Genomic DNA, 16,894 nt, shown 5'->3' on the forward strand with positions numbered 1-16,894 from the left:
TGTGCAATCAATAAACATGGCAATGAAAAAAATGCATCTTGGTCCTTGATCATCATCGTTGAAATAACATCAAAGATCACTGTGAACTGAGTATATGACTTGACATCGAATACATGAATGTTTTCTTTTTTCTGAGATGTGTAGATGCCCAAATATGTTACTTCAAAAACAAAGAACGGAGGCCTTTTATAAAGCCCCTTTTTGTTAACTGAACTTCAAGTTCTTATATTTTAAGTATTGTGCATTGTTGTTGTATTCTTTTAATTTAAATTATGTCAAAGACACATTCAGATTTGACGTTCCACTGTTTTGCTGACAACAATAATATGATGTATATACCGTACATTGTTTACATTGATGACAAATAGTTATAAAACATACACATATTACTGACATTATTTTGCTCATGGACGATTTGAATGGGGTAGTCTAAATAATGTAAACATTTCATAGAAAAGGACATTGACCATATCAACATTGTAATTTACTCCAACTGTAGCAAGCTTTGCAATGTCGATTCAGTTACTTTTACAGAATGTTTATTATTTAGTATGTTTATATTTAGTATTTTGTCCACCCCCTGCCATTGGTGACTTAAATTGTTCTATTTTTTTATTTTTTTTTACAACTTTGTAATTGTAGAAAAAGTTAATATTCTATAATTGGTGTAACTTGTAACAACATAACTTAGATTCATCAAATACAATACAAATGCACATTTTCACAAAATACACACGTTCAAATTAGTCATCAGAAAGAAAATAAGACATATTTGTAGACCTGATCTAAAACATGAAAACAATTTAACAAAGGTATATCTTCCCATTTTTCATTAATGTGTTTGGAACTCACATAATTCAAATACAGAAACCTGTTATTGAAATACTAACCATCCTCTGAAGAAGAGGCTACATTGCCTGCGGTCGGGAAAGATTCTCAGCCTGTTGATTCATAGGGATCTGTCGACATCAGTCGTGTTTGTAACTGGCATTTCCTCCAGCCTACGGCCACTTCTTTTGTGGCAAGAACAAGCCCTCCTTATGCTTCTCGCTGAGCTCATCCGTCCATCCGTCCATCTATCCCTATCTCCCTCACTTTCCCTCGTCCAGTCGACCCATCCCTCGCACTCCTCTCTGACACATACAGTACAAGAGCGCTCTCACTCGGGGAGTCATGGTCTCATGACTGAACATGATTGACTCAGTAAAAAAAGGCATTAAAAACACACACTGTGGCCGAGCAGCATAGATCACTGGGCAACAGCTTTGAGATACAATGACGGGATTCAAAGTGCCTCTGTTGGTGGCTATCTGCCATCTGGTCAGATCTTTGAAACACAAAGTGGGACGCTTGTTGAAATGCTTGGCGTGTTGTTTGTGGCTAGAAGGATGGCAATTTGTGACAGATCAGAATAATGCCAACAAGTACAAGACAAGCGGCAGTAGATCACACGCAGCTTCTTTAATCACGCAGTTACCTCTGATGCATAAAAATTAAATAAAAAGCAGTATTGATAGGAATGTACTTGTTTGCATATAACCCTAATGTGTTCCGGTAGAGGCCAGAACACATGGAGCAGGTTAGAAACAGTGTGTTGACTCTTGACTCTACATCAGGGACAGGACAAAGGTCTCTGTAACCATCGGGACACAGCCAACAAATTGATGACATGAGTCCCATCTCAGAATGAAATCTTCCAAACAGTGTGAATTCATTTGCATGTGAGGCTCCAGCAGTACATTTGATCACATCTCAAAACTAGAGAGTTGGCAATGGTTCAGAGTGGCAGCAATACAAAAAAAAAATTTAAAAAAAATTGGTCTGCTCAGAGAAGGCGAGCCAAATGCTGCTAAACACGGGCCAAGACGAGACAATTAATGTACTTCACCAGTCATTTTGGGACATAACCAGCCATTGTGTAGTGAGTTCTTCCTCTGGTTCCAAAAAACCCCTCTTTGGATGATAAGTGCTAAAAGTGCCTGGCCAAACTGCCTTCACAGCAGGTGACTTTTCTCTCGTAGCCCGGGTCCATGCACTCAGATGACTGAAAGCAGAGGAAGACTGTCAGACCACACTGGGTTATCCAGCAGGCTCCTGCCGCTAACACAATAACCTGCAGAGTGAGTTGTTATACTGCGGTCCAGATTTCCCTCTTCTATTAATCATGCTTCATCCGCTCTCATGTTCAGGGATTGCCTCCCCCACTGGCTGAGTGTCAGCAGCGTGGGTGAGTGTCTGAAGTGGGATGGAGACAGACACAGTTGGGATCATGTCAGAAGGAGCCATTCGGCTATTTTCAGTGTTGCACACGGGTAAAAGCCTCCCAGACTTGACCTGAAAATGAAAAATGAAAATCACACTCACAACCTGAACAGTGTTTTTCAAATCCGATTTTCTGTGATAAACAAATGACAAATAATACATTTGCGAACCGGAAATCATTACATTCGGTAAAAACAGCCTCAAAGTACTGCTGAATATTTGATGAGCACTTGTTAATTTGACAAGAACGGACTTCCTGGAAGTGCTCACAAAATTGAAGGCTCATTATCATTTAGGCTTTATTGGGCTGAGCCACAAAAACCAAAATGCCCAAGAGAGTGTACTTAATGGGAAATGTACTACCCAAGGACGGACATTTTTAGATAAGGGCTCTTTGAGCGAAACACAAACTATAATATATACCAAAGATATCATCCTCGCTGAATAACTTATTGTGAAATAGCTCCCAGCTGAATTTTTTATTCCAAAAGAGCCAGGAGGCCATGCTGAAAATGGCACGTCTTATGAATTGCAATATTTGCTCTTTGCGGTATATAATCTATTCATGCTTTATGACAATATTGCCCTTTTATGCATACATGCAATTATCAGCCTGAATAGTGTGACGACTGTGTTACAATTTACTCAATGAAGAAACACAAAAGCAGCTTTTACTGTTGCAGGAAAACTGTCTGCAGACCCGCTAGCAGCTCTATCTTAGTCCAGTGTAAAAGAATGAAAGCACTAAATACCACGAAGCAAAGTATTGGACAATTTAAGGTTTTGACCCAATGATGGTGCTAGTTGAAAGTTTTTCACGTTACAAGAAAAAAACCTCTCTATATCTCTATCAAAAGTAGGCATTTCAGTTAGAGTTGGTTCACTTACTTACCAGATACACTACGATAACAACACAAGCTGTGAAGGTGATGAGAACCAGAAGCACGGGAGTTCTCTTGAACCAGCTGGACGGCCGACCCTCCTCCCGACCCCCTGGAAGACAGACATATTATTGGAAAAATCAGACTACTGTTACACTGTAGAAATCTGATAGTGGTTACGTCAATTCTTTTGTTTATGTCTTGAACAAATAAAGAGGAATCTAACAGTTCAATCACTCACAAATACGTTTCTTCCCTTTTGAGATGTCAATTGGCATATGAACTCACGAAGCAGGCTTTCCCAAGTAGTTGGATGAGACTTGCTTTTAATGATGCTATAATTCCTTAAATGATCTGAAATAGACCTCATGTTCAAGGTTACATATCTGGTTCCTATCCCCAGCTGTGTGTCCCCGACCCCTCCGATCAATATCTGCCCACTAATAGGCCACTAAGCTGCTTTAGTCATAAAAAATTAAAACGTGAATGAATGATTGCACCTGGTGTTTGTTTTGGATTAAGGCACGGTGGCGGCTTGCATGAGAAGCCGGATGTTCCTTGAGAGGCGGCATGTAAGACGTCTTTGATGTAGTCAAAGTAAAGACCAGATATTAAGCTCCCCTCCCGATAGTGACACTGGAAGACTTGCATCGCTGTTTCCTGGGGAATCAGACAACAAGCAGTTCTGAAATAACTCAAATGTGCAGTTGCATGCGCAGAACAAGTCCCTGAAGGACCAGAATGTTACACACTCCTCCCCGAAACTGAGCTGCGGTGCCTATTTGCACGATCCATCAGAATTGCTTACCAGTTCCTCATGGTCGAAGGTGAAGCGCAAGCTCTTCAGCATTGCAATGAAGACGATTATGTTTTCTCTGTTGGAAGAGATGGCACCAAACGTGCTGGCCAGCTTCCGAAGACTTTGCTCCAAGGGGTAGATATTCAACACCACCCAGCACGTGCCAGCCTGAAGATGTAGGTCCCAATTAAATTAGCATCCTGTGCTCAAAGTTATATCATCTGTTTCACATGATTTACGCTTCCACATCTTCATACATACCACTTCTTTGGGAATGTAACTAACAGGAATCTCATAATCAGAGGGGATATTCTGCTTCTATGATGGAGATCAAGACAGAAACATATTTTTGAGGCAATGTCAAAGTCTCGATGGGAACATTTCTTACATTACATTACATTAATTTGATGAGTATGAGTCCTGCAGCAATTCAGTAATCTCACCAATGACGACAGCTTGCTCACATCATCAGTTATCGGCGTCCCAAATTTTCCAGAGCAGAGATTCAAACTTGTGAACAGACCCAAGAGGAGACAAGGTGCTTTCAAGATCTAAAAGGAAAACATGCGACAGTAGATTTATGCAAGGTACACTTAAGTGTTGTGTTTTAAGTAGTATATCCAATTTGTCTGAGGATACTTTTCTTTGTTGAATGTTATTCTTAAACATGCATAACGTTAAATAAAAATCATCCATGAGCAATTTTTGTGAAGCAAATTGACTGTAAATCAATCATAGTCCCTTCTTTTGGGCTTCTTATGTCTGTGTGCACATGCATTGTGCACGCTGAATTGAAATGCTAAATATTATATATATTTAAAACTGAGCATTATCTATTTCACAGAGGATGTGAATGAATCTAGTAATTTACTTTGGTAACATGAACACAGGTACATTGACTTAATTTGTCGATTAATCAAACTTCTTGAGAATCTATTACTGGTTTTGATCAGCAAAACATTTGCTGATACTAAATTGTGAAGCGTTGCTGTTTCTTTTTGTTTTTTTTAACAATTACTCAAGTAAATTATCAGCAGATGAATTGAACATAATTGTTAATTGCATCCCGAATCCAAAATATAATAAAACCACATTACAATAGAGGATCAAATGCACATAAATACAAAATAACATGTATGTGACAGCTGTGGAGTTTTTTTGCCACTTCACTAAAATGCAAAAACATGCAATGAGATCAAATCTGATGAATTAGACTTCAAAGTTGCCAGAGCGACGAGCAGGAATGTGGTTTTCTTCAAAGGAATTCTCATTCTCGTAAAATATTTTCTGGCAGCAGGATGGAGTTAATATGCAGATGGCTTCTGGGAGCACACGTGCTATTCTCTACGATCCAATATACTGAGTAAAAGCTAATTGTGTCCATGTGTCCTCTCATTAAATTTGCTCTTTTTTTAAAGGGTGCAACACCACAGACACTGTAGACACATTAAAACACCTCCTATGAGGTATTCTTCAGGACTTTTATTCCCATACTGAAAAGTGAATGACAGTTTTCAGAAATCAAATAGGCACCACTTCAGTTTAGCATTAAAAATTAGAGCGGAGACACAGTGAGATCCTTTGTAATTCTTTCTGATGTCCCCACTCTCAACACAAATAATAATTCAGCGATTTAACAAGCACGATGTGGGAAGTGGGAAAGTGGCCATCGAGCTTTAGAATACAGCTGCATCAGTATATTAGTCTCTACAATTTTACAACACACAATTAGCGTAACTGAAAGAAAGAAATGATATTCTAGTACTTACTTTTTTCCTCATATGGAGCAAGTATCCGTGGTTGCTCAAATCCGGTGCGTGAAAAGAAGTGTTTTCGGTTCAGAGAGAGAGCTCATTGTGTGTGTGTGTGTGTGTGTGTATGTGTGTGTGTGTGCGCGTGTGTGTGTGATGGGCGAGCGTGTAGTGAAACTTGAGGATGGGCTGGCAGTCTGCTTCCACTCCAGACAGATTGGTGAAGTCGTTGATGCGGTGGAGAGGCCGCCTACAGGCTGAGTCACTGTGTCACACACTGACGCTGTCTGAGACTTTTTCCACAAACTCCCACGTATCAATTTGTTCGTCAGGAGAAAGTAGGCGCTTGTTCTCTTGAGGGAATATTTCGCTTAGAATATGTCAAGGTTGTTCCCAAAGCTGTTGTTTAGAAAGGGAAAATTTCAATTGGTAAAAATAAATACACTGATAAAAATTAGTTTTGTTAATGTTGGACAATTATTTGGGGCCCCAATCTGAGAAAAGCAGATTTTCAGAGATCTGTGCTTTATTATTTCAGCACCTTTTAAATGTATTATTATAAGATATTCAATAATCAGTATCATTTATCGGCCAAGTACGTTGCACATACAATAAATTTGACTCGGTGAAAGCTGCATAACAATACAAATAGACTAATAAAACTATAAAATAATAAAAGTATAATAAAAACAATGGCTATATACAGTAATATATGAATGTGATAAACAACAAACAGGTAGCAGTGCTTTAAAAAAAGTTTGTATTACATTTATATTGACATTGGCTTATTCCCTCAAATACAATTTTGCTGTTGTTGAATTGCTTGAGTGAGTGAGTGAGTGAGTGAGTGAGTGAGTGAGTGAGTGAGTGAGTGAATGTGCAGAAAGTTCAGCTGCATAAAATTCTCACAACATACTGGTTAATTAAAAGGATACGTCCTTTCTCACATCCCGTTATTTAATAAATACCAGTAACAAAGGAGAAGATTCAGGAAAACGTAATGTGTTACAAATGATTATTCAAGTTTGAGATAACTGTAAACAACTGTGAGAACAAGAACAACACTATGTATTTTACATGCAATGCTCTGTGAGTAAAGCGTAGTGTTCACATGCGCAAAGAGACCTTGTTTGAATGTCGATCAGGGAAAGGAGAACTTTGTACACTCGAGTTAGAAAACGCAACGGACACTCTGAGCTGACTCATGTTATCTGGAGCAGGTCCCATCTAAATATAACCCAGACAGTTTAAGAGTCCCACAAAACCAAAACACACGGACTGGGAGGTAGGGTGCTCTAAGGCGCACTTTCAGATCGTCAGGTGAGACAGATTGCTACGACTAACCAAACTCAACATACTTTTGTGGCGTTACCTCAGCTGTAAGAGATTCATACTTAGGTATTCGCGTACGACTCCATTTTGAGCAGAGGGTGACACGGTGCCCTTTGCTGACAAACTAGTTGCACGCCTGCAGGCGTGAACAAAGCATAAAGTAGAGGCAGATGTGACCGTGACATGTTCTAAGTTACCGGCATGCTGTTAAATTTTGCACAGAACTGCTGTTTTTAAAAAAAAAAAGAAATTTAAGACAATAATTCTGACTTTTTCCCCTTGATACAGAAATGGATGACTTTGAGCAGGAAGGCATAAATGAAGAACTTATTAGGTTTGCCATTCGAGAGAGCGTTCAAGAGGCCCACAAGCTGCCATGTTTCATAAAAACAAACGGGTATGAGGGACTCAAGAATGTCCAAAATGCTATTATAAAAAGGGTTATGGATGGGGCTACCAAAAGTACTTCTTTAATCTTTACTCTTTACTAATTCATGGATAGGTCAAGAAACACATTTTAACAAAAGATTTGTTGATTCTAAAGTCACAGGAAATTCGTAATTCAATAATTTAAAGGTCATCAACTCCTTTTATTGGACTCAATATTCTCCTTTGGTTGAATAGGAAGGAACCAAACAGTGACAACTTTATGACGATAATGGCAGCCATTCACAAAGGTACTTCATACAAGTAATTGAAAACATACTAAACTCAACAATAAATACAAACGTTTGTTTATTGTGTGTCACGTCTTTGTGCATGAACTCACTGTATTCACTCCATGAATATTACAAATGTTTCCCCTGGAGCTGTGTGTGGATCATGGTTGTGTCTCTCCAGGTGATGTGTACGCGCTGCAGGAGCTGTCAGGTTGCGTGTCTGCCTTCAGAGAGAGAGACAGCAGAGGCCGGCTGCCTCTCCACGCAGCAGCTGCGCAGCCGCAGCCAGAGATCCTGCATGTGGTGCTGCAGAGTGAGAGGCTTAACCAAAGACCATCAGCATCTGCACTTTGGGAGGGTGCTTGTTTTCAACTTTAACGTCACGTTCTTGGTGTTTCCGTAGCTGTGTTGGCGTCCACGGACGTGACCCTGGAGGAGCAGACGGAGGGCGGGGACACAGCTCTGACTCTGGCAGCAGAGGCCGGCCAGGTGGAAAACGTCAGGATGCTGCTGAAGCACGGAGCGTCACCACACAACACCAACAGCAGAAATGAGTCTCCTCTGTTGATCGGTAACACGCAAACTCACACGGTCGCTCACTCGTCTCTTATTAACAGCATGTGCCTATATAGGGTTATTAGAAATTGACGATAAAAGTTCTATGTCCTCGGTTGGTGTACATCCTTTAACATTGTAGGTCCCTTTGTCTGTCTGACCTTCAAATCAAATAGCGAACGCATTACCTTGTTTTGTCTACATGTCGTAGCAGTGAGACAGAGATCGTACGACATGGTTGTAACGCTCGTAACGCGTGGGGCCCTTGTGGAGCAGGTGTGTTTGACAAAGTGGACGGCCACCTACGAGGCTGCAAAGGTGAACCGTGCTGCATTGATACGAACATGATGGAATAAGAACTCAACATGCAGGACGAAGTTCACATTTCCTCCTCCCTTCCTCTCACACCATCCGTCCTAACTTCTGCATGTCCTTTCCCTCCAATCTCTTGCGCCAGGTGGGCTGTCCGGCTATTCTGATGCTGCTGCTTCAACACGGAGGCAAAGTAACAACCAGAGGCGAGCACGGGGTGACTCCTCTGGGGATCGCAGCTGAATATGGCAACACTGAAGCTTTGGATGTACTGATACAGCAAGGTAAAACACCTCAGCAGTATTCTGTACTGCTTCACATCTGTCGTGCGTGTATGGAGAGCACCACCACGTAACGGTTTCTCCTGACCTCGCTGTATTTGTCCCTGGGCTCCACTAGGTGGTGACGTGAACGCCCAGGCCAGCAATGGAGACACAGTTCTGTATGATGCATCTGGATCTGGAAACCTGGACTGTGTCGAGCTGCTCCTGCAGCACGGAGCCAACCCCAACGTGGCGAGCTACGCCTGCCAGCTGCCCATCCACAGAGCTGCATACTTGGGACACATCCTGTAAGCTCAATGCAAAAGAGCATCCTGCAGTCCTGGACATGACCTTATTGTCCTGCCTGACGCTTGAGGATATCACAGTTTAAAAAACTATAATCCAGTACATTACTGGAGTTAAATTAACATTCTTTTCCTCCTACTTTGCAGCCTGATCAAACTGGACTGTAACATGTTACTCTCTGCACCTCACAGCTCTGCAGTGTTGTCACTGTCGTCGTCTCCACAAAGAGCCCTCTGTGTATTGCTGTTTTGCAGTTCTGTCACTGAACAACACTGTGTCTCAAACTGCAATCTAATGAACATTTTTCTCGATGTCCTGTTTTCTTCTTTTAGCATTTGTTTTTCTCGGTTTCTGTCACTCACTTTCTCCCTGTTAATCCTCCTCCTCCTCCTCTTCCTCCTCCCCCTCTCCCTTCTCCAGTGTTCTGAGGACTCTCATCCCCATCACTACAAAGAGAGCAATCCGTCTCTCAGGCCAGAACCCCGTCCACTCAGCAGCTGACGGGGGTAAGGTCGAGTGTCTGGAGCTGCTTCTCCAGAAAGGATATGATGTCAACGCCTTGCTGGGCACACACATCTCTGGTGGGGAAAAGCTGGATGCTGAACTGTCTCTCACACATACTTGCTCAAAAAGAAAATGAATCTTTAAATCATTTCAAACGATCACTGGCCTTTCAGGTGGAACATCAATACTTTATTGTTCTTTTAAAACGACCCTGATCGAATGTAAATCTCGGTACAGACACCTACAGGGACCTCAGAAAGACTCCTCTGTACTTTGCTGTTTCCAACGGGGATGTGACCTGTGCTGAGATGTTGCTGGCAGCTGGAGCGAGCACTGACCTGGACCCACTGCAATGCATCCTGGTCGCTATCCGCGCCGAGAGGTGTGTGTTGTGTACAATGCATATACGCTTGTGTTTCTCATTCGTTAGAGCTCACATACAGTTGTTTGGCCGTTTCCAGGCATGAACTGGTCCAGCTGTTGCTGTCCTACGGAGCGGAGGTGAATTGTTACTTCAGATTGATCACCAACACAATGTTCCCCACTGCTCTGCAGTACAGCTTGAGGGACCCAGTCATGCTGCGACTGCTCCTCAACAGCGGCTATCAAGCGTACTGGTAAGTCAACCAATCGCAAAATGAAATGATCTCCGATATTTGATCTCTGGAAAGTTTTAAGGTTGCATTTTTTGACGAGGAATTTCCGTAAAGCACATTCAAGCAGTGAAACAATTGAGAGATTGTGTATAACATTGTTATCCATTTAACACTGTCTGTGGTAGGTGCTTCCATTGTTTCCACGGTCATGGGGAAGAAAAGGAAAGTACCTGGATTGACCTCCATAATCAAGCCTACCAGATTTACAGTCAACCTGACATCCTCTCAGTAAGAGCAATAATAAATACACATCTGTGGTAATAAAGAGTAATACAGTCAGCTCATTAAGTGACCAATGGCTCAACATCTACAATAAATAACACTTTTTTTCTCCCTCTCAGTTCTGCGAGTTTGTGTCGGTGTCGTGGCTTACGCATCTGATCGGCGGTGTTGTCAGGATGCTCCTGGAGTACGTCAGCCACGTCAACATCTGTCCCATCCTCAAACGAGTCCTGGAGAAGACGCCCGAGTGGGATGAGATTTCTGACATACTAAGTAAAACTTCGAATTCTGTGTTTAAAAAAAAAGTTACACGGTGTAAGCCATGGGGATTTTTTTTTCAAGAATGTGTTAAGTAACTCGAGGCTATATGTTTGTTTGCGTTCCCAGGCAAGCCACGACCTCTGCAGCAGTTGTGTCGACTGGTAATCAGAGATCACATGAGCATCAGGATGCTGAATGACCCTGAAGCCATGGCTGCCGTCTCTTGTCCTCCAAGACTGAAGAACTACCTGACCTACAGACAGTACGACCTGTATGACCTCTCCTCAACGTGAAACACATTGTCTTTATCCCTCTGTAATTAAAACACTAGTCGCTCATTAAAAATAATATACCTTACTGCTCTCTTTCTATTTGCGTTTGGTTTAGTTGTCTTTAATGTACCGTACACTCATGCAGGTGTTTCCACTTCTCACTAATTAGAACAGTGAGAGAAATGTCAATCAAGAGCAGTCCTGAGACGAGGGCCAATCAGGCGGGTTCATTACACCTGTGTAGGCGGACAACATTATTCTCACTTTGTGCTGTCTGTGAGTGTTCATATTGTGTATACATATATAGTATATAACTCTTTTTTTTATTCATTAGAAGTGTTTTTTGGCTGTAATAAACAATAACATATTTAAAGAAACTGAAGTAATTGTGGAGTATTAATGTTTAATGACGGTTACTGACAGATGAAATCACCAAAGCAGCGATATTGTTTTGTTCTCTTTGTGTGTCAACACAGCCGTTGAGTTGGGCCTGGCTCAGCGTGACCACAACTTGTCCCTCAACAGCAAGATAGCACAGGCAGAACTATCAGTCGTTAAAAGCCCTGAACAATGTCATCGTAATGCAAGTGGTTTCAACATGTTCTCTGAACCAAAGTTGAACCAAATGATTTGGAGTACTAATGTTGATGAGGAGCTAGTCTTTGCATGTGGGAGTGTGTACATCTTGAGCGATACAGACAGGTTTTGCAACAAGTTTGCAATCTAAAAATGTTCACTGAGGCTTTGCCATGCCATTACAGTTTTAACATTATATCACACCATCAAGTGACAACAGAGGACGTGCCAACATGAACATACAGATCGAGAGTTTTAAAGATGCATTATCTCAGTTTAGTTCCTTAGTTCTGTTCTGCTCCATTGGTCTTTTTTGGCTGAACAAAAGACGCTCAGGCCGCAGTGACAGACTGCTACGTTGACAGGCCATAGTCTCTGAGCTCACTTGCTTTTTGTGTCTCTGTCTCTCATGGCAATGCCTCCCAAAAAAGACGCTGCATCATGGGGCCCACACTTTGGTACGTTCCCCTGTGATCCCTCTCTTAAGGCCAAAACAGCAGCTGGCGAGATTAGAGCGGAAAGGACACAGACACACACAACACACTCACAGCAACACTGCCGGCCAGGATAGAGCCGGTTCAGACTGGAGTGGGTACATCCAAAAAGCTTCAACCGTCAAGGACCAACTCGACTGGACCTCTTTTGTCCGTGGATCTCCAGCAAACTCATCTAGTGGACCTAGACTTTTGTTTGAACCTCTGTACCCTGACCACGACTTCAATTTGGGGTCCGGGCTGCATGGAACTCTAGAACTGGTCTTTCTGTGGCAGTTTAACTTCATACCGACCTAATCTCACTTTGACCATGAGCTGTTTTGGGTACCGCAGGGAGTTGAGTAAATACGAAGATGTTGACGAGGACGAGCTTTTGGCTTCCCTCACCCCCGAAGAGCTGGCTGAGTTGGAAAAGGAGCTGGTGGATATCGATCCTGACGCCAACGTGCCCATAGGACTCCGACAGAGGGACCAGACGGACAAGACCCCAACGGGCACCTTCAGCAGAGATTCCCTGATGAAGTATTGGGAAAATGAGACACGCAGACTGATGGAGGACGAGATTTGTGGAGGGAGCCCCAAACCGGTCAGTAATTAGATTTAATTAGATTTGTTCGGTGTTTGTACAATGTGCCAGCGGTGAAGCCAGCTTGTATGATCTTTTATCCGATGGAATTTAAAACAGATTACTGAAAAAGTTAAAATTAAGAAGTCACATGAAGCACTAAAAGGAAAATTATTATAAATTACTCCTTCTGCCAAAGTTGCCTTAAAACTATCTGCTAGCTTTACAATATAGCTTTTAAGAATACAAATACTCATAATTGCAGCGTTGCATTTCAAACACTGAATAATTTGATCAAAATATAGGATGAAGAACAAGAGGAGTGTGTGACGGAAGAAAACAGTGGATCAGAGGATGAAAAAGATGTAAAAAATGAGAAAGAACGGAGAGAGCATGAAGCGCTAAAGGAGAAGGAAGAAGAGGAAGAAGACGACGAGGACGAAGAAGAGGAAGAAGAGGAAGAAGAGAGTGAGGATGAGGAGGAAGCTGTAACAGAGGAAGAGGAAGATGAGGCAGAGGATGATGATGATGAGGAACAAGATAATAAATTAAAACCTGAGCCCTTAAAGGATTCTGGGGCACAGACACAGGTCGACACCCCAATGCTACTCAAGCCGCAGAGGGCGGAGCCTATGAGACTGACTCCTCCCCCTCCACCTGCCGACCCAAATACAATGAGGAACCCAACTGTTGTTGATGAAGCTCTCCAACAAGCTCTTAACAACGACCCTGAGCTTAATGAGGTTAATCTGAACAACATTGAAGATATCTCACAGGTACAAATGCAGCCACATGCTATCAAAGGTTTCTTGACACCCTGGCTCCTCTGCTTTAAAAAAAACATTTTGAAGTGTGGTTTGGTTTAAGTCAGTCGTAGACATGCAATAACTTCCCGCTTGCTAGCATCCGGCTCTTCACTGTTGAGTAACTTTTGATTGGATGCCAGAATATCTTTGGGTTATATATAGTTATATATATTTTTTGGGGGGGGGGGAACATTATTACTAACTAATCTACTTTTTAGGAAACCCTCATTCGATTTGCTGAAGCACTGAGGTCCAACACATACGTACGGGTCTTTAGCGTCGCGAACACCCGAGCTGACGACCCCGTGGCGCTGGCCATTGCCAAGATGCTGAGGGAAAACTCTTCCATCATCAGTCTGAATATAGAGTCCAACTATGTGAGTGGAAAGGGGGTGATGGCGATGGTTCAAGCGCTTCCTGGAAACAACACTCTGACTGAGCTTCGGTTCCACAATCAGAGACACATGTGTGGGGCACAGGTGAGTTCTCGTTTCTCACTTTCTCACCACGCAGTTCTTCTGGTCTCTCGGTATGTTCAACAGTGTCTGCCTCCCTCCCCTCAGGTAGAGATGGAGATGGTGAAGGTGCTGAGGGAAAACCACACCTTGATCAAGTTGGGCTACCAGTTCAACCTGCCTGGCCCCCGGATGAGCATGACGGGGATCCTCACCAGGAACCAGGACCGTCAGAGGCAGAAACGGTTACAAGAGCAGAGGCAGCTGCAGCAGGGCCAACAGGGGGCGCCAGAGGGAGCCACTAACCCCAGAACCACTGCACTGGTACGCAACATCGCTCCACTATGAGACGTGTCTAATAAAACAGTATTTTAGGTTTAGGTTGGTCCAGCCCACAGGCCGACGATTGCATTCTGCTTCTCTTTTGTTCTCCATTACTGTTTTCAAAGTGCCCATCTCTGTTACAAACAGTGGCAAGCGCTTCGGCTAACAAGCTATATGCTAATGACATGCAACTTTGACAAAATCAGCCGATTTAACTACCTTTTATGTTTGCCTATGACATTTCAAATGCATTCATGGTTTAGACATCCATGTTTCTGCTGCTTTCCTGTCTATAATGCTTCAAATTACACTTTTATAACACGTCTTTAAAATGATTATACTTTCAACTAACGCTGCACACTTTGAACTTCAATGGAAGTACTTTGAGTTTGTTGTGTTCACATCGACAACCTGTGAGCACATTAACCTTTAATAGCTTTCAACACATTTGTAATCATCCACTTTGCTCTCGGTCTCTAGAAAGGAACTCCTCGTTCATCACCTTACAGCTCACCCAGGGCCTCTCCTTGGTCCTCACCCAAACTCCCCAGAAGTGACCTGGCTAAAAAACAGACGCCACCTGCTCCACCTCCCCCTCCCCCTCCACCGCCTCCTCCTCCCCCGCCTCCCCCTCCCCCGCCTCCCCCGCAGCGGGAGAAGAAGAAGCCCACCAGGATGATTGCGGAGGTCATCAAGGCGCACGAGGCAGGCAGCAAGAAGGTGAGGAAGACAAAAGGTAAAAAGGGCAAGAAGGGGAAGGAGACGGGGAAAGAAGAGACGAGTAGCATCCTGAGGGAGCTCAAGAACGCGCTGAGGCCCATGTCGGTGGAGAGGAGAGGGGAGGAGGGCAGCAGGCCGTCCACACCAGTGAGGTCAGCACACGACCAGCTGATGGAGTCTATCCGCAGCAGTAACAACCGCTGCCTGAAAAGGGTAAGTTCAAGGATTTGGGGGAAAAAACAACACAGATGTTTGTTATCTGACAGTCAAAATCATCCCCTAAATTGAATGAAGTGCCTCTACAGGCCGAGGGAACAAGAGGGAGGTTTAATTTAGACGAGGATGTCACAGAGTCAGTGGTGTCTGAGTCATGGTATGTTCTGTCAAATGGCTGCTTACCACCAGCCAGCACTCTGCTATCATCACAAAGATTTTACTGCCAGAGAGAGACGGAAAAGCCAACATACAGCCAATACTAATGTCACCCAAGCCTGTCATGTGTCCTTATTCTGAAGATGATGATAAGATGATAAAAAGAAGACAAACACAGGATTTTAAAGAAAAGAAAATTAGACAAAGAGCGCGTTCTGGCGTTATTTCATAATTCTCTTTAAGCAGTATGTTACTTTCACTGCAAAGGAAATTAATACATCAGAACAGGTTTTTTTGTGCTTTTTTTTTATCTTGAAGAGGGTGAAGTATTACCTTGGCTGAAGCTTCAGCACAGCTTGTAACATTGTTAGAGTGGAAAATCAGCGCTGCCCTCAGATGGCGGGGTCTCCTAGCTGTGAAATTCCTGCCACTTAGTGAAAGTATTTATAGAAACTATCCAGTGGAGTTTTTGATAACGACAGATATGACACATCGTTACCACGGCGCACAAGATAGGAAACAGGGAAAACAGCTGGCCTGGCTCCGTCCAAAGGTGACAACATTCATCTATTGCTCACACACATTAACATATAGCTAATAAAATCGTTGGCATTTGGGCATATTTCTGGTTTTCATGTGAAGTTAACAGATAGCTGGCTACATTCATTGACAGCCAACAAAAGCAGTCGAGCGAGGCAGTTCGCTGCCTACAACCAGAAAAATGTGCAACTATAAAGGAGCTTCACCCCTTGTAATGAAACAAGGCCATTTCGTGGGCAATGTGGCTTGAAGGCTACATTCTTGTAGCCATGGTTCAGAGCTCATAACTTGACCACCAACTTATGTCCATTCCTCTCATTCCTATCTTTGCCGTCACCATCACATCCCTGAAAAAGCATTCATGCCTTTCCCATTGTCTGTATTTAAAACTGACGCAGCCTTGTCATTTTACAGGTGGAAATCCCGCATCATCTACGATAATAAAAGTGAAGGTGAAAAGAGGTCCACTCATTGCCAGGGAAGTTGGAGATTCTGCGTAACGATGACGCTCGAGTGATGAAAGCACACGATGAAAACATGTTGGGATTGCTGAGCAGCCAAAAACTGAATTCTGGAAATTTACTGGAAATGTTCACAGCAGTAATAGCTTTTTAAGTTTTTTTTAAAGTATTGAAGCATAATTGGAAATTACATGTGTATATTAATTTTGCAATTAGTTGACTGAACTGTTTACTGATACGTTTTCTAATTCACTGTTTTCTTGTAAATTGTAAATATGATCACTTGTTGGTTGAATCATGTGTTCATTTCTAAATATAGCCATTTGCTGTTTACAATACTTCACTGTGTATGTGGACTGTTTTCTTTTCCTTTGTTTTCTGGATGAGTTCCATTTCAAAAGAAAAGGGTCAGGCTGTTTATATGAAGCAGTGCTTTTCATCCGTGAGTCATATTACTGGTCAAGCGCCACTGATGCATCCTCCCACTCACAACACACCCACGCCAGTCAGCACGCATTAGAGCGGGGCTTTGCCGCACTTCCTTTG

General features: G+C 42.7%; 3 protein-coding genes across 4 annotated transcripts; 2 read left to right on the forward strand and 1 right to left on the reverse strand.

The window, feature by feature from the left end:
* Nucleotides 1-28: 28 nt before the first annotated feature.
* Nucleotides 29-5,837, reverse strand: LOC137791729 (uncharacterized). Its single transcript, XM_068586863.1, has 7 exons — nucleotides 5,712-5,837; nucleotides 4,386-4,493; nucleotides 4,204-4,260; nucleotides 3,952-4,110; nucleotides 3,644-3,803; nucleotides 3,155-3,255; nucleotides 29-2,334 (listed from the first exon to the last, which is right to left on the reverse strand). The coding sequence occupies exons 1-7, from the start codon at nucleotides 5,721-5,723 to the stop codon at nucleotides 2,170-2,172; spliced, it is 762 nt and encodes a 253-aa protein (XP_068442964.1). The 5' UTR covers nucleotides 5,724-5,837; the 3' UTR covers nucleotides 29-2,169.
* Nucleotides 5,838-6,946: 1,109 nt separating this feature from the next.
* Nucleotides 6,947-11,377, forward strand: asb15b (ankyrin repeat and SOCS box containing 15b). The gene is made up of 14 exons (XM_068586728.1): nucleotides 6,947-7,013; nucleotides 7,314-7,422; nucleotides 7,650-7,702; nucleotides 7,866-7,997; nucleotides 8,088-8,255; nucleotides 8,451-8,557; nucleotides 8,697-8,835; nucleotides 8,951-9,122; nucleotides 9,541-9,701; nucleotides 9,862-10,006; nucleotides 10,086-10,241; nucleotides 10,406-10,508; nucleotides 10,622-10,775; nucleotides 10,890-11,377. The coding sequence occupies exons 2-14, from the start codon at nucleotides 7,316-7,318 to the stop codon at nucleotides 11,054-11,056; spliced, it is 1,764 nt and encodes a 587-aa protein (XP_068442829.1). The 5' UTR covers nucleotides 6,947-7,013; nucleotides 7,314-7,315; the 3' UTR covers nucleotides 11,057-11,377.
* An 805-nt stretch (nucleotides 11,378-12,182) lies between these two features.
* On the forward strand, nucleotides 12,183-16,573 carry lmod2b (leiomodin 2 (cardiac) b). Of its 2 annotated transcripts, XM_068586620.1 has the most exons (7): nucleotides 12,183-12,691; nucleotides 12,976-13,446; nucleotides 13,695-13,955; nucleotides 14,040-14,255; nucleotides 14,736-14,942; nucleotides 15,102-15,188; nucleotides 16,302-16,573. In XM_068586620.1, exons 1-7 carry the CDS (start codon nucleotides 12,416-12,418, stop codon nucleotides 16,326-16,328), a joined length of 1,545 nt encoding a protein of 514 aa, XP_068442721.1. In that variant the 5' UTR covers nucleotides 12,183-12,415; the 3' UTR covers nucleotides 16,329-16,573. The 2 variants fall into 2 exon arrangements, with proteins under 2 accessions (XP_068442721.1, XP_068442720.1); XM_068586619.1 differs by having other exon boundaries at nucleotides 14,736-15,188.
* Nucleotides 16,574-16,894: the final 321 nt, after the last annotated feature.

Source organism: Clinocottus analis, unplaced genomic scaffold (assembly GCF_023055335.1).
Source record: "Clinocottus analis isolate CAN_PGR_092001 unplaced genomic scaffold, fCliAna1.0.p SCAF_20, whole genome shotgun sequence".
In the NCBI taxonomy this organism is placed as follows: Eukaryota; Metazoa; Chordata; class Actinopteri; order Perciformes; family Cottidae; genus Clinocottus; species Clinocottus analis.

Bases quoted from the DNA above. Each gene is read 5' to 3' on its own strand.
- lmod2b (XM_068586619.1), top strand. From the start codon at position 12,416: ATGAGCTGTTTTGGGTACCGCAGGGAGTTGAGTAAATACGAAGATGTT. The intron at 12,692-12,975 runs GTCAGTAATTAG...ATCAAAATATAG, and splicing joins GTGGAGGGAGCCCCAAACCG to GATGAAGAACAAGAGGAGTG. The intron at 13,956-14,039 runs GTGAGTTCTCGT...CCCTCCCCTCAG, and splicing joins GACACATGTGTGGGGCACAG to GTAGAGATGGAGATGGTGAA.
- asb15b (XM_068586728.1), top strand. From the start codon at position 7,316: ATGGATGACTTTGAGCAGGAAGGCATAAATGAAGAACTTATTAGGTTT. The intron at 7,998-8,087 runs GTGAGAGGCTTA...GTGTTTCCGTAG, and splicing joins CCTGCATGTGGTGCTGCAGA to CTGTGTTGGCGTCCACGGAC. The intron at 8,256-8,450 runs GTAACACGCAAA...TACATGTCGTAG, and splicing joins TGAGTCTCCTCTGTTGATCG to CAGTGAGACAGAGATCGTAC.
- LOC137791729 (XM_068586863.1), bottom strand. The intron at 4,261-4,385 runs GTGAGATTACTG...TCTCCATCATAG, and splicing joins TGAGCAAGCTGTCGTCATTG to AAGCAGAATATCCCCTCTGA. The intron at 2,335-3,154 runs GTAAGTAAGTGA...TTTCATTTTCAG, and splicing joins TTGTTATCGTAGTGTATCTG to GTCAAGTCTGGGAGGCTTTT.